Source organism: Phyllobates terribilis, unplaced genomic scaffold, assembly GCF_046119375.1.
Source record: "Phyllobates terribilis strain yellow unplaced genomic scaffold, ASM4611937v1 Scaffold_3__8_contigs__length_932513732, whole genome shotgun sequence".
Classification (NCBI taxonomy): domain Eukaryota; kingdom Metazoa; phylum Chordata; class Amphibia; order Anura; family Dendrobatidae; genus Phyllobates; species Phyllobates terribilis.
This window is the reverse complement of record NW_027362763.1, coordinates 246,819,872-246,835,922: the sequence shown is the minus strand read 5'-3', so window position 1 is coordinate 246,835,922 and position 16,051 is coordinate 246,819,872. Positions and strand designations below refer to the sequence as shown.

The 16,051-nt window shown below is 44.8% G+C and overlaps 1 protein-coding gene across 1 annotated transcript in view; it reads left to right on the top strand.

Moving 5' to 3' along the window:
• Positions 1–9,772: 9,772 nt before the first annotated feature.
• ANKUB1 (ankyrin repeat and ubiquitin domain containing 1) overlaps positions 9,773–16,051 on the top strand; it is a 78,386-nt gene continuing 72,107 nt past the window's right edge. The window contains exon 1 of the mRNA XM_073674701.1: positions 9,773–10,010. Coding sequence (XP_073530802.1) covers positions 9,921–10,010 — 90 coding nt within the window. The 5' untranslated portion in view covers positions 9,773–9,920. The remainder of the gene's footprint in view (positions 10,011–16,051) is intronic.

Here is a 16,051-nt window from a genome sequence, read left to right as displayed (position 1 = left end):
GAGGTGTCTCCCCAGCAGTATTTTGCCACCTCCCAGAGTGGGATTCACACATTAAGTCATAACCATCAGCACTTTTGGGTCAGGGTGACATCAGCAACATGATCAGGTCACGTGATCACACTGTTGATGTCACTCCTGCACCACAGATGAGGACAGTCATTGATAAGGTGGAGGTAAATGGAGTGGAGGAGTTCATGCTTCGACCTTTGCTCCCTTCAGACAGGGCCCTACCAAACCCTCTTCGTGGGATCAGTGGGGATCCCAGTGGTTGGTCCCCCAGCAACCGAAAGGATAACCTATTCTGTGGATAGGTAAACTTTGTACAACACTTTTAACGATTCTTATTCATGAATATAATGACAGAGTTACAATAAGCACTATCACTCCAACTGCACAGTATAGGCCCCATATTATACACATCAGATGTTAGCCGGCGTCGGTCGGTTAGCAAATGCTTAGGTCGACAGCCATAATAGCCGACTCTCCCATACACAGAAGTGCTCAGTCAAGCGCTCCTATGTTTTCTATGATAAAGCAGTCAGCTGACATGATGGACGTCAGCTGATCTCCATGAAAACAATAAGTCAATAATTCCCCAAAGAAGGAGGGTTTCCTGAAGCAGATTCAACTAAAAAGCATTTTTGCCTGCCTCAAAAAAGTTTGTGTGCACAAAGCCTTATATGCAATGTGTCCGCAAACAACATCACACTTCAAATTTGGGTTTACATCAAGCTGTTATTCATATGAAAAGACTAGTATTGTGCATGGAGCAGGGGCGTACATAGGAATCATGGGGCCCCATAGCAGAAGTTCTAATTGGGCCCCCCCCCCCCCGGGCCCCCCCTACCCCCCAAAAAAAATGTAAACATCACAACTTTCCAGCCTTTACATAATAATTTTCTTCCTGCTTAAGTCCTAGATTCCTTTTTCTTTGCCCCATAAAGTGTGATGCCAACAAAAGTGTCCCCCAAACACAGTAAGATACCCCCATAGTGAATTCCTCCACATGCGCAGTATAATGACCCTACTGTACCTCACCTCAACTGCCCTGGCAAAGTATGGTGACCCCAACACTGTATGATCCTCCAACTGTGACTCCCACACAGCCCTCCATGCAGTATAATGGGCCTATATACAGTATAATGGCCCCGCACAAACCTTCACACTCTACATAGTATAATGCACTCGCCACAGTCCTCCACACAGTATATTGCACTCCCCATGGTCCTCCGCACAGTATATTGCACTCCCCATGGTCCTGTATGCAGTATAATGTAGCCCCCCATAGGGTAAAAATGCGGCCCCCACCATAGGATAAAAATGCTGCCCCCACCATAGGGTAAAAATGCAGCCCCCACCATAGGGTAAAATGCAGCCCCCACCATATGGTAAAATGCAGCCCCAGTCCTCCAGTATTATCAGTACTCACTGATTTGAAAATAAATACATACTTACCGCTCCTCGTTCCCTGCTGCCTCAGTCTCTGCAGCGCGTCTCTGTCATCACCTCAGGAGCTGCCAGCTCCACTGTCTGACAGAGCGTGGAGATTCATCATGCCGCTGCGTCAGACGCAGAGGAGGAATGATGAGAGAGGGAGTGTCACATGACGCAGAGAAATATAGGTTTACAACACAGGACCCAGCCTGCCTCCTCATCCTTCACATATGCAAACATGCGCACACACACAGTACGCAGACATGCACGCACACGGTAAGCAAACATGCACACCTGCACACACACAGTACGCAGACATGCACACCTGCACACACACAGTACGCAGACATGCACACCTGCACACACACAGTACGCAGACATGCACACCTGCACACACACAGTACGCAGACATGCACACCTGCACACACACAGTACGCAGACATGCACGCACACGGTAAGCAAACATACACACACATGCACATGGTACGCAGATATGCACACATACAATAAGCAGACACGTGCATACAGACATACATACATATTTGAACACATTCTTAAAAACACATAAAACAGACATAAATATATACATACAGTCATACACATACACACAGAATTATTTTTATTATGGGGTTTGGGGAAGCTGGCGACAAGCCTCACTCACCTGCCCCGGCCTGTGTCCCATCCAGCTCCTCAGGCATGTGTCAGTGCAGTGCTGCTGGCGTGTCACAGACATGGTCCTGCACCATCAGGGGGGCCCACTTGCCGTCGGGGCCCGGGCCGCTTCCACAGCATTTGTGTAGGACCTCTGGCGCTGCTTGATTGCCGACACTTCACCTGACATGGCCGTGCCCAGTGCGATGTGCCACTGTGTCTGGTAGTAATGACGCGGCAGGGGCGATGCACACAGCCACACAGCGCGCGGCCATGTCAGGTGAAATGCCGGCAATCAAGCAGCACCAGAGGTCCTACACAAATGCTGTGGAAGCGGCCCGGTTCCCGACGGCAAGTGAGCCCCTCTGATGGTCCAGGGTCCCGGTACCTGCCTGGGTGCTGACGCCGGCCCTGCATATGTGAATATATGGATGTACCCACAGATAAATACATGGGCATCACATACACATATGTACACAAATACATAGACATGACATATTACACACTTCTATACAAACATATTAGACATTCTATATTTATAACCACACATTGCACATGGACTTACCCTGTCTGTAGATGGCTGCACATGATGCAGGTTCTTCCATCTTCTCTATAATGTAGCCTCCCCTCCTCCTTGGGCCCGACTGCAGAGCTCTATTGGTGTAATTGCAGGGCAGGAGGGGGAGAGCAGAGCAGGGGAGGGGGCAGGGAGAGCAATGGCCATACTGTAAGCTGGCTCTGTGCTCAGCTGGTGGGCGGAGCCTCCTCTCCTTCACTGCACTGCAGCTGGTGAGTCATCCTCTGCTGCCCAGGATGCACAAGTTTTACAGAGCGGATTTCATCTCCTGACTCCCAGGCCTTGATGGCTCACGGGCCCCATAGCGGCTGCGTGGTCTGCCTCTATGGACCATACGCCATTGGCATGGAGTCATCCATAGATATATGTATGTTTTACATATTAATCAAAGGGTGGTTGTCCAGCACTTAGATATTGATGGTATATCCTTATTATTTGGATAAGTCATCTATATCAGATGGTTTGGGGTCTGATAATAATAATAATATTTTTTTATAGCGCCAATATATTCCGCAGCACTTTACAAATTTTAGGGGGGACTTATACAGACAATACAGAATAAACATATCTCATATCAAAAGGAGTGAGGGCCTTGCTCGCAAGCTTACAGTCTATGAGGAAATGGGGGAGACACAAAAGGTAGAATGTACATATATTGTATAATGCAGCCTTGATATACTAAATAGGATAAATAATACATGGACTGGTCGCCGGCCAGTATGTGTGCAGTCCTGACCGAGGCTATTATGTGCATGGTTGGTATGAACCTGAAATTGAAGAAGATTTTAATATGGGGGAAAACTGGGACGGACAGATAGTGTGTGGAGGCGATACGCCAGTCTAAAGAAATGGGTTTTTAGGGTCCGCTTGAAACTGTGGGTAGTGGGAATTAATCGAACTGTCCTGGGTAGTGCATTCCAAAGAATTGGTGCAGCACGTGAGAAATCTTGGAGACGGGAGTGGGAAGTTCGGATTATGGAGGATTTTAGTTTTAAGTCACTGGCAGAATGGAGGGCACGTGTAGGGTGGTAGACTGAGACAAGGGAGGAGATGTAGGGGGGTACTGAAGCATGGAGCGCTTTGTGGGTAAGCGTGATAAGTTTAAATTGAACTCTATATTGGATGGGTAACCAATGCAATGACTGGCACAGGGAAGAGGCATCGGTGTAGCAGTTGGCGAAGAATATGATCCTGGCTGCTGCGTTAAGGATGGATTGGAAAGGGGAGAGTTTAGTAAGAGGGAGCCCGATATGTAGAGAGTTGCAGTAGTCCAGACGGGAATGAATAAGAGCTACAGTAAGAGTTTTTGCCGAGTCAAAGGTGAGAAAAGTCCTGATTCTTGATATGTTTTTGAGGTGTAGATGACATGAACGAGCGAGTGATTTGATGTGAGGAGTGAAGGAAAGATCTGAGTCAAAAATGACCCCAAGACAGAGGGCTTGTTGCTGGGGAGTAATGGTTGAGCCACAAACGGAAATGGCAATATCGGGCACAGGTAGGTTAGTGGAGGGAGGAAATACGAGTAGTTCAGTTTTTGACAGATTCAGTTTTAGACAGAGGGAGGACATAATGTTAGACACAGCAGAAAGACAATCACTGGTCTTTTGTAATAATGCAGGGGTGATGTCCGGAGCAGAGGTGTATAATTGGGTGTCATCAGCATAGAGATAGTACTGAAAACCGAATCTGCTGATTGTTTGTCCAATGGGAGCGGTGTGTAAGGAGAAAAGAAGGGGACCTAGGACTGATCCTTGAGGAACCCCAACAGTAAGGGGAAGGAGAGAGGAGGAGGAGCAGGCGAAAGACACAGAGAAGGAGCGGTCAGAGAGATAGGAGTAGAACCAGGAGAGAACAGTGTCCTTGAGGCCAATAGTGCGGAGCATAGTGAGGAGGAGCTGGTGATCCACAGTGTCGAATGCTGCAGAGAGATCCAGGAGAATCAGCAGGGAGTAGTGACCATTAGATTTAGCTGTTAGTAGATCATTAGAGACTTTAGTGAGGGCAGTTTCAGTAGAATGTAAAGAGCGGAAACCAGATTGTAAAGGGTCAAGAAGAGAGTTGTCTGAGAGATAGCGGATTAGATGGGAATGGACCAGGCGTTCCAGGAGTTTAGAGATAAAAGGAAGATTGGAAACAGGTCTGTAGTTGGCCGTGCAGTTCTGGTCAAGGGATGGTTTTTTAAGTAATGGATATATGCTGGCATGTTTGAAAGAAGAGGGAAAGATACCAGATGAGAGGGAGAGGTTGAAAATTTTAGTTAGGTGAATGGTAACAGCTGCAGCAAGGGACTGAAGGAGATGTGAGGGAATAGGGTCACTGGTGCAGGTGGTAGGGCGAGACGATGCAAGGAGCCTGATCACTTCATCTTCCGTGACTGGTTCGAAGTCAGAAAGTGAGCAAGATACAATGTGGCGGGGGAGACCATGCATAACGTTTGGTGATTGGGAGAAAATTTCCTGTCGGATATGGTCAATTTTTTCTTTGAAATAATTGGCCAGATCGTCAGCGCTGAGGTTGGTGATCGGGGCCTGTGCTGTTTGATTGAGGAGAGAATGAAACGTGTCAAAGAGTCGTTTAGGATTATTGGAAAGTGAGATTATGAGGTTGTTAAAGTAGGTTTGTTTGGAGAGGTGAAGCGCAGAGTTATATGTTTTCAGCATAAATTTATAATGGAGGAAATCTTTGGGCAGATTAGATTTTCTCCACAGCCTTTCAGCGCACCTGGAACACCGCTGGAGAAGACGTGTTTGAGGTGTGTGCCAGGGTTGTCGCCGTCTATGCCGAATTGTTCTCTGCGTAGGAGGTGCGGCTTCATCCAGGGCACATTGCAATGTTTCGTTATAATGCTTCAATGCAGAGTCGGGACATGAGAGGGAGGAGATTGGGGCCAATGATGATTGCAACTTTTTCTTAAATTTCTGGGTGTTAATGGTGCGTATATTTCTATAAGTGTGAAAAGTGGGGGGGGGTCTTGAGTAGAGTCACAGTTCTTGACAGAGAATGAAAGAAGATTATGGTCAGACAATGGAAGGGGAGAGTTAGTAAAGTCATGTACTGAGCAAAGCTGGGAGAAGGTCAGGTCCAATGTGTTCCCGTCCTCATGTGTAGGAGAATTAGCAAGCTGTGAAAGGCCGAAGGAGGAGGTTAGTGATAAAAGGTGAGTGGCAGATGGGGAAAGAGGATCACCAATTGGGATGTTAAAATATACCTGATACCTGTCAGCTGTACGCAGATCTCTCCGAAGCAGATCACTGCTCCATACACTGCGTAGGGTTCCTCTCATATAGAAATAAGCATGCTCATGTGTTCTTAGTAAATAATAAGGTAGAGGCACCAAAGAGCATTTTTGCACAGGGCACCATTCAGCCTAAAGCCCCCATCTCACATAGCGAGATCGCTAGCGAGATCACTGCTGAGTCACGGTTTTGGTGACGCAACAGCGACCTCACCAGCGATGTCGCTATGTATGACACTTTGCAGCGATTAGGCCCCTGCTGTGAGGTCGCTGATCGCTGCAAAGTGTCCTGGACCATTTTTTGGTCCTTGCCCTCCCGCTGGTCAGCACACATCGCTGTGTGTGACCAGCGATCAGGCTGGTAATCATGATAAACAGCGGGTTACTAGGGGCACACGCGCACTTAGTAACCCGCTGTTTATCATGGGTACCACTCTGCTACGGTGAGGGGTAACCTCCCGCTCACCGTAGCAGAGTGGTAACCATGATAAACAGCGGGTTACTAAGTGCGCGTGTGCCCCTAGTAACCCGCTGTTTATCATGGTTACCAGCCTGCTCCTGCTTCAGCAGCAGGCTGGTAACCAGGAGCAGGACATCGTGGAAAGATTCTTTCCACGATGTCGCTGCTCCCCTGATCGCTGGTGAGCCTGCCTGTTTGACAGCTCACCAGTGATCACTTAGCGACGCACCAGCGATACCGGCCAGGTCACATCGTTGTCGGGATCGCTGGTGCGTCGTTATGTGAGACGGTACCCTAAGGCTGGCTCTGTGGTGATGTATTCATGTACATATGGTAGTTCTAGTAATGTATTCCTGTACTGATGTTGTTTCTGGTGATGTATTTCTATACCAAGGGTGGTTCTGGTGAGGTATTCATGCATTAATCGTGGTCATGTTGATGCATTTATTTAGTGATATCTATTTTGCTGATGTATTCATATACAGGTTCTGGTAATGTATTTTTGTACTGATTATGTTTCTGGTGATGTGCTTCTGTGTTAATGGTGGTTGTGATACAGTATTGCTGTACTGTTTATGGTTCTGGTCATGTATTTATGTACTGATGGTAGTTATAGTGATATATTTGTGTACTGTTGCTGGTTCTGGTGATGTACTCTGACGAGCTTTTGAATTTCAGGCTCCATATCTCGCCATCCACTACTGCTTCTCATCATGGCTATCTCATACATAAATTTGACTTGCAACTATTTTGCTTATGATTAGTTATGTGGATTGTTGTCATGTCACTGCATTGCTACTGTTTTGCTCCTAAAAATCAAAATGTATTTTTCATTATTTTGTTAGTATTTTATAAATCCACTTTTGGCTTTCAACACTGCCTGAATCCTTTTGGGCATGCTCTCGATCAGATTCAAGCATGTCTCAACCGAAATCTGATCCCAGGTCTTTTCAACACTTTCCCAAAGTTGGTGTATACAGGTCAACTCACTTACTTACACCTTTTTCTTCAACTCTACCCACATGTTTGATTGGGTTGAGGTCTGGGGACTGTGGGGGCGATCCAGCACCTGTACTTCATTGTCATTGAACCATTTCTTTGCCAATCTCGACATTTGCTTCTGGTCGTTGTCCTGCTGGAATATTATGTTGTCCTTTTTATACTTTTCATAGTACTTGAGTGTATGAAGTAACTCATCTTATAGGATACTCACATTTAGCTCAGCATTGAGACCACCATCTATCCTGGTGAAGTATACAATGCTTTTGGCTGTGAAACAACCCCATGTCATCAGGCTTCCTCCACCGAACTTGACAGTTCCTTTAATTTCTCAATCCATTAGCGCCTTTCCCTTGTTTCTTCCAGACCCATTTGCACCCATCAGAGCCTAGTCTAAAGACTTTTGTCTCATCGCTTCAAATCACCCCTTTCCAATCGACTACTGTCCACTTTTTGTACTTTTTTGCAAACCTCAAGCCAACGCTTCTTATGACGATTTTGAAGTCGAGGCTTCTTCTCCTTGTTTCGGGCCACCATTCCATATCTGTGTAACATGTGTCGCACGGTGCTTTCATGGATGTCTGTGAGCTCACTATTACAAAGCATACGAGCCACCTCCACTGCCATGTTTGTCACACCAGAATTGATAGACCTTGTGATGAGCTGACTGGTTGACTCCAATATTTTGCCTGGACATCCACCTCTTGGCTTTTGAATGGATGCATGGACTTCATTTTGTATTCTTCCAACTGTCATAGCACTCACATGATGCAGTTTGGCCATTTTCTTAGCCAAGAGACCATTATCGATTAGCAGGATGATGTTGTTTCTCTTTTCTTGGGAAATCTTCTTCTTGGCTGTTCCTCGATTCGAGCCAGTGACCTTTCACTTGGGAATCAACCTAATTACACACTGAGCTATTAGAGAATGTGGGAACAGGTTGTAATTTGTAGTATACAGGAGGAAAAAGATTTTTCCACTACGAGGAGCAAAACAGTAACAATGCAGTGACATGACAAGAATCTGCATAACTAATCATATGCTAAATAGTTGCAAGTCAAATTTATGTATGAAATAGCCAAGATATTTGTCTATAAAATTATGGTAGTCTCACGTTCGAAGCAGAAGTGGATGGGGAGATATAGAGCCTGAAAGTCAAAAGTTCAAAACATTGTTACCCTTTTGCTCGTCAATGTATATTTGTACTGATGGTGGTTCTGGTGCTGTATTCATGTAGTATTATTAGTTCTGATTCTGTACACATGTAGCAATCCATAACTCATCAGATAACCATCTGACAAGTTAAGGATTACTATATTCGTATTTATGTTAGAAGCATTAATTAGAAAATTAAGCACTATAGCATGCCAAATCCTAACAGTGTGTAATATACTCACTGTCAGGATTCAGCTCTGCTTGCCAGTTCCAGTGTCAATACATGATCACTCATATGCAATTTTTATGCTTACATGCCAACTAGCTTCCTTTCCTGTTTCTCTCATTGAAGCAGGGGCTGTAGTTTTTCACTGAACATTGAGAGAATTAGGAAGAGCAGCTAGGTGGCACGTCACTGTAAGTACGCAAATCACATATGAGCAGTCACATGACAACTACTCAAACTGCTTAAGCTCTATATAGGAGGAGTGCCAAACTGAATTTTTGACCTAGGAAAACCTAGATTCACCTCTGCCATACCTACTGTATATACATTTACACAATAAACATGTATGGGACAGGGGGCTGCTTATCAGAGGAGGGGGCAGAGATGGATTAGCATAGACGCACTGCTGTAGCTGCTGTAGTATCAGGGAATCATAATCACCAGGTGATAAAACCTTCAGTGTAAGTGAACAACAGCACACAACCTGACATGTGACACATCGTTGAATTCAGTGTTTTAACTCCTACCTTATGCTGTCCTCAGATTACAAAAACCTGCTGACAGATTTCCTTTAAAATAATTGCTAGTTTCGGACTACGCCTTTAAGTTATGATTTTTTTTTTTGCTTCTAGCAATGACATGGGTGTTACTTTAGTGACCACTACAAGACTGTAGGTGGCTTCTTTTTGGCTCTGATTTCTCACAAAGGATTTACCTTGTAGTTTTATTGTATTTAATTCATCCATTTAATAGAAATGGATTATATTGTCCTAACAGCATTTTGATTTTAATTATGGATGTGTATTGTCAACTGTCAGACAAGATACAGAAAGACCTAACATATCTTAAAATCTCCTTCATCGATGAGCACAGAGATTAAATCTCACTGTTGCTATTCACTGACAGCTGAGTGGTAACAGGGAATGATGAGTGCTATGTGCTTACTCTGTGGTCAGTCATGATAGTCTGTAACCTGTAGGCACTTGCCTTGTTTGCAGCTTAGATATAGGCTGGGTGGAGATTTGTTTCTTTTCTGCTTGGCAAGAAAACAGACTGAGGTACTTGTCTTAGTGCTTCCTACCAAGAAGCAAGAGAACGCACTTTAAAAGGTCTACCCTCACTAGATGCCAGGCATGATCTGCTAATCACATATCTTGAGATTTATAGATTTTTATAAAATAACATGAAGGTCTTTATAGCGTTTGATAGTCTGTGCGAACCATTTGACATTCCTCGGGGCCAAACCGTAAAGAAAGTCAAACAGATGCTGAAGGTAATGTCATGTATTATTTGTGAGATTTTATCTCTTAACGTTATTCTTTATTGTTTTCATGTAGCTTGTAAATGTAAATCATTTTCCATCATAATTTTATATATATATATATATATATATATATATATATACATATATATATATATATATATATATATATATATATATATATATATATACAGTACAGACCAAAAGTTTGGACACACCTTCTCATTTAAAGATTTTTCTGTATTTTCATGAATATGAAAATTGTACATTCACACTGAAGGCATCAAAACTATGAATTAACACATGTGGAATTATATACTTAACAAAAAAGTGTGAAACAACTGAAAATATGTCTTATATTCTAGGTTCTTCAAAGTAGCCACCTTTTGCTTTGATGACTGCTTTGCACACTCTTGGCATTCTCTTGATGAGCTTCAAGAGGTAGTCACCGGAAATGGTTTTCACTTCACAGGTGTGCCCTGTCAGGTTTAATAAGTGGGATTTCTTGCCTTATAAATGGGGTTGGGACCATCTGTTGTGTTGTGCAGAAGTCTGGTGGATACACAGCTTATAGTCCTACTGAATAGACTGTTAGAATTTTTATTATGGCAAGAAAAAAGCAGCTAAGTGAAGAAAAATGAGTGGCCATCATTACTTTGAGAAATGAAGGTCAGTCAGTGCGAAAAATTGGGAAAACTTTGAAAGTGTCCCCAAGTGCAGTTGCAAAAACCATCAAGCGCTACAAAGAAACTGGCTTACATGAGGACCGCCCTAGGAAAGGAAGACCAAGAGTCACCTCTGCTTCTGAGGATAAGTTTATCTGAGTCACCAGCCTCAGAAATCGCAGGTTAACAGCAGCTCAGATTAGAGACCAGGTCAATGCCACACAGAGTTCTAGCAGCAGACACATCTCTTCAACAACTGTTAAGAGGAGACTTTGTGCAGCAGGCTTTCATGGTAAAATAGCTGCTAGGAAACCACTGCTAAAGACAGGCAACAAGCAGAAGAGACTTGTTTGGGCTAAAGAACACAAGGAATGGACATTAGACCAGTGGAAATCTGTGCTTTGGTCTGATGAGTCCAAATTTGAGATCTTTGGTTCCAACCACCATGTCTTTGTGCGACGCAGAAAGGTGAACAGATGGACTCTACATGCCTGGTTCCCACCATGAAGCATGGAGGAGGAGGTGTGATGGTGTGGGGATGCTTTGCTGGTGACACTGTTGTGGATTTATTCAAAATTGAAGGCATACTGACCAGCATGGCTACCACAGCATCTTGCAGCGGCATGCTATTCCATCCGGTTTGCATTTAGTTGGACCATCATTTATTTTTCAACAGGACAATGACCCCAAACACACCTCCAGGCTGTGTAAGGGCTATTTGACCAAGAAGGAGAATGATGGAGTGCTACGCCAGATGACCAGGTCTCCACAGTCACCAGACCTGAACCCAATCGAGATGGTTTGGGGTGAGCTGGACCGCAGAGTGAAGGCAAAAGGGCCAACAAGTGCTAAGCATCTCTGGGAACTCCTTCAAGATTGTTGGAAGACCATTTCCGGTGACTACCTCTTGAAGCTCATCAAGAGAATGCCAAGAGTGTGCAAAGCAGTCATCAAAGCAAAAGGTGGCTACTTTGAAGAACCTAGAATATAAGACATATTTTCAGTTGTTTCACACTTTTTTGTTAAGTATATAATTCCACAGGTGTTAATTCATAGTTTTGATGCCTTCAGTGTGAATGTACAATTTTCATAGTTATGAAAATACAGAAAAATCTTTAAATGAGAAGGTGTGTCCAAACTTTTGGTCTGTACTGTATATATATATATATAATCTGGCACTTGTTTAAAAAAAAAAATCCATGCTAATGTAATTTGCAATTTCACAAAACCAGAATCACTAGACTGATCAGCGGTGACAATTAGTAAATTCTTTTCATGCAAAAACTAAGATAAAGTAATGTTTTGCATTTTGCTGTTTTTTTTCTTTTACCGGAGGCTCTGTCCTTACCGGTTATTCCAATATTATTTTTATGACTGTTCATTTTTAATATCTGAAAATCTGGCGTCTTATCAAGTTCCACTAACAAATCATGATATGCAGTACTTTATCATAGTAACCTTCATGATAAATAGAAAAATAACCTTGGCCAAGATGTTCAACCCTCGAAGCAGCAAAAAAAGAGCAGCAGCGCTCCACCATCAGTGAGAAAAAAATATATAAATATATATATTATTATTTATTATTATAGCGCCATTCATTCCATGGCGCTTTACATGTGAAAGGGATATACATAGCACAAACAATTACAATAAATTTGAACAATACAAGTCGGCAACTGGTACAGGAAGAGCGAGGACTCTGCCCGCGAGAGCTCACCATCTACAGGGGATGGGGGAGGATACAGTAGGGGAGGGTAGAGCGGGTCGTGCAGCGAATGGTGGAGCGAGGGTTACTCCAGGTTGTAGGCTTGTCGGAAGAGGTGGGTCTTCAGGTTCCTTTTGAAGGTTTCCACGGTAGGCGAGAGTCTGATACATTAGGGTAGAGAGTTCCAGAGTAGGGGGGGAAGCACGGGAGAAATCTTGTATACGATTGTGGGAACAGGAGATAAGAGGGGAGTAGAGAAGGAGATCTTGTGAGGATCAGAGGTTGCGTGTAGGTAAGTATCGGGAGACTAGGTCACAAATATATGGGGGAGACAGGTTGTGGATGGCTTTGTATGCCGTGGATAGGGTTTTGAACTGGAGTCTCTGGGCAATGGGGAGCCAGTGAAGGGATTGACAGAGAGGAGAGGCCGGGGAATAGGGGGGGGACAGGTGGATTAGTCAGGCAGCAGAGTTTAGGATAGATTGGAGGGGTGCGAGAGTGTTAGAAGGGAGGCCACAGAGCAAGAGGATTCAGTAGTCGAGGCGGGATATGATGAGGGCGTGCACTAGTGTTTTTGCAGATTCGTGGTTGAGGAATGTGCGGATCCGGGAAACATTTTTGAGTTGGAGTTGGCAGGAAGTGGAAAGAGCTTGGATATGTGGTTTAAAGGAGAGGTTAGAGTCCAGGGTTACCCCGAGGCAGCGGGCTTGCGGGAGTGGGGAGAGTGGGCAGCCATTGCCTTTGATGGATATGTCAGTTGGGGGGGTTGAGTGAGACGGTAGAAAGATGATGAATTCAGTTTTGTCCATGTTAAGTTTTAGAAATCTGTCAGAGAAGAAGGATGAAATAGCGGACAGACATTGTGGGATTTTGGTTAGTAGGGAGGAGATATCGGGTCCAGAGAGGTAGATCTGTGTGTCATCAGCATAGAGTTGATACTGAAAGCCATGGGACTCTATGAGCTGTCCCAGGCCGAAGGTATAGATGGAGAAGAGCAGGCGTCCTAGGACTGAACTCTGGGGGACACCGACAAATAGGGGGCGAGATGAGGAGGTGGTGTGTGAGTGGGAGACACTGAATGTCCTGTCAGTTAGGTATGAAGAGATCAAAGATAGGGCCAAGTCCGTGATGCCAAGAAATGAGAGAGTCTGTAGTAAGAGGGAATGGCTGACTGTGTCAAAGGCAGATGACAGGTCCAGGAGGAGGAGGACAGAGTAGTGTCGCTTGGATTTGGCAGTAAGTAGGTCGTTGGTGACTTTAGTCAGGGCAGTTTCAGTGGAGTGGTGCGGTCGAAAGCCAGATTGGAGGCGGTCAAAGAGTGAGCCGGAGGAGAGGTGGGAGGACAGTTCAGAATGGACATGTTGTTCCAGTAGTTTTGAGGCATAGGGGAGAAGTGATATGGGGTGATAGCTAGACAGAGAGGATAGGTCAAGGGATAGCTTTTTGAGGATGGGTGTGATCGAGGCATGTTTGAAGCATGAGGGGAAGACACCAGTTGTTAGTGACAGGTTGAAAAGGTGGGTTAGGTTTGGGATGAGGATAATGGTAAGGTTAGGGATGAGGTGGGATGGGATTGAGTCAAGTTCGCAGGTGGTGAGGTGTGATTTGGAGAGTAAAGACGAGAGTTGATCTTCCGTAATGGTAGAGAAGCTGGTTTTGGAGGAGGAGGATTGAGTAGGTGTGAGAAGGGGCTGTGGGAACTTTAGGCAAAAGCTTTGTCTGATGTTATCAATCTTCTGCTTGAAGAATGTGGCAAAGTCTTTGGCTGAGATGAGAAGAGAGGGAGGAGGTGCTGGGGGACAGAGGAGAGAATTGAAAGTTTTGAAAAGCTGTTTATTGTTGTGAGACAGGGAGGATATGACAGATGAGAAGTATGTTTGTTTTGCTGCACTGAGTGTGTACTTGAAGGTAGTGAGGGACTGTTTGAATGCAATGAAGTGCTCGTTGAAGTGGAACCTTTTCAATTTCGACTCAGCAACTCTGGAGGCCCTTCGCAGTTCTTTAGTCAGGTTGGTGTGCTAGGGTTGCTAATTAAGTGGGCGAACCGTGGTATGTATGAGGGGGCGACCGAATTGAGAGCTGCAGCTGTTGTAGTGTTATATAAAGTGGCAGCAGCATTTGCATTGTGTAATGAACTTAAGCCTGTGAGAGGGAGAAGGAATTCAGAGAGTGAGTGTAGGTCAAGGTGTTTGAGATTTCTGCGAGGGTGTGCAAGTTTGTGGAGTGGGGCTTTAGCACCTGGAGAAGAGAGGGTAGAGAATGTGAGTAGGTTGTGGTCAGAAAGAAGGGAGAGGTGAGCTAGAGAGGTTAGTTAGGGAACAGAGGCGGGTGAAGATGAGGTCCAGTGTGTGGCCATCTTTCTGAGTGGGGCAGAAGACCATTGAGCAAGGCCGAAGGAAGAAGTGAGGGATAGAAGCTTGGAGACAGATGAGTGGAAAATATCAATGGGGATGTTGAAGTCACCCATGATGATAGTGGGGATATCAGCGAAAAAGAAATGAAGCAGCCAGGTAGTGAAGTGGTCAAAGAAGGTGGTGGCTAGTCCTGGAGGACGGTAAACGATGGCCAGTTGGAGGTTGGAGGGGGAGTAGATGCGCACACAGTGCACTTCAAAGGAGGGGAGAGTAATGGAGGGTGGCAGTGGGATATGGGTGAAGGAGCAGTTGCCTGACAGGAGAAAACCTACTCCTCCACCATGCTTGCCATTGGAGTGAGGGGTGTGAGAAAGATGGAATCCACCGTACGAAAGTGCACCTGGAGAGGCCGCGTCAGAGGAGGTGAGCCAGATTTCGGTGATGCCGAGGAAGGAGAGTTTGTTAGTAATGAAAAGATCATGGATGTAGGCAAGTTTGTTGCACATAGAGCAAGCGTTCCATAGAGCTCCTTTTAGTGGGGCAGGGGAGGCGGGGGCCTGGGCGGATGGGAATAAGGTTAGAAGGATTGCAAGAGTTTGTGACAGATCGTGGATAGGAGGTGGAAGTGACTCTGGGGATGTGGTGAGGAGGACCAGGATTTGGAGATATATTGCCAGCAGTCAGAAGGAGCAGGGAAAGTGTTAGCAGGTGGGAGCAGGAGAGGGCATGAGGTGGCAGTCTGTGTTTGGAAACACAGGAATGAATATTGAGGAATAGTTCTGAGGAGGAGGTGAGATGAGTGCGGAGGATGGAGGGAGAAATGAAGAGTTTCTTACTAGGTGTAGGAATTAGGGGGATTAGTAGAAAGTGAAGGACTATAGAGGAGAGAGTAAAGACAAACAGGAACATCATTTACTTTGCCTGGGTATCCTGTTTCCTTTAGTTCCCTTCAGGATTAATTAAATGCCACACTTGGTGAATTCACACTGGCCAGACTACGTCAACCAGACTTAGGCTTCACAATATATATACTAGTAAATGTATTCAGCTGTTAAGGGGAGGGGAGAGGCTTCTGACGCAGGTTTATCAGATAATTACAAATTGGGCCAGAGCAGGATATAATACAAGCAAAGTAAAACAGGCTGGTCATAAAGAAAAGAAAGTGTTGAACAGCTTTCAAACACACCAGGGTAGTGCAGATGATAGGAATGGCAAGATAGGTCACACATATGGAAAGATGGGTGCCGTATATATATTTTTTTTTGTTCACCCATTTGCTAAATTTTAGTCCATAGTAGAAAAAACCTCAGAGTTCTAACAATTCAATAT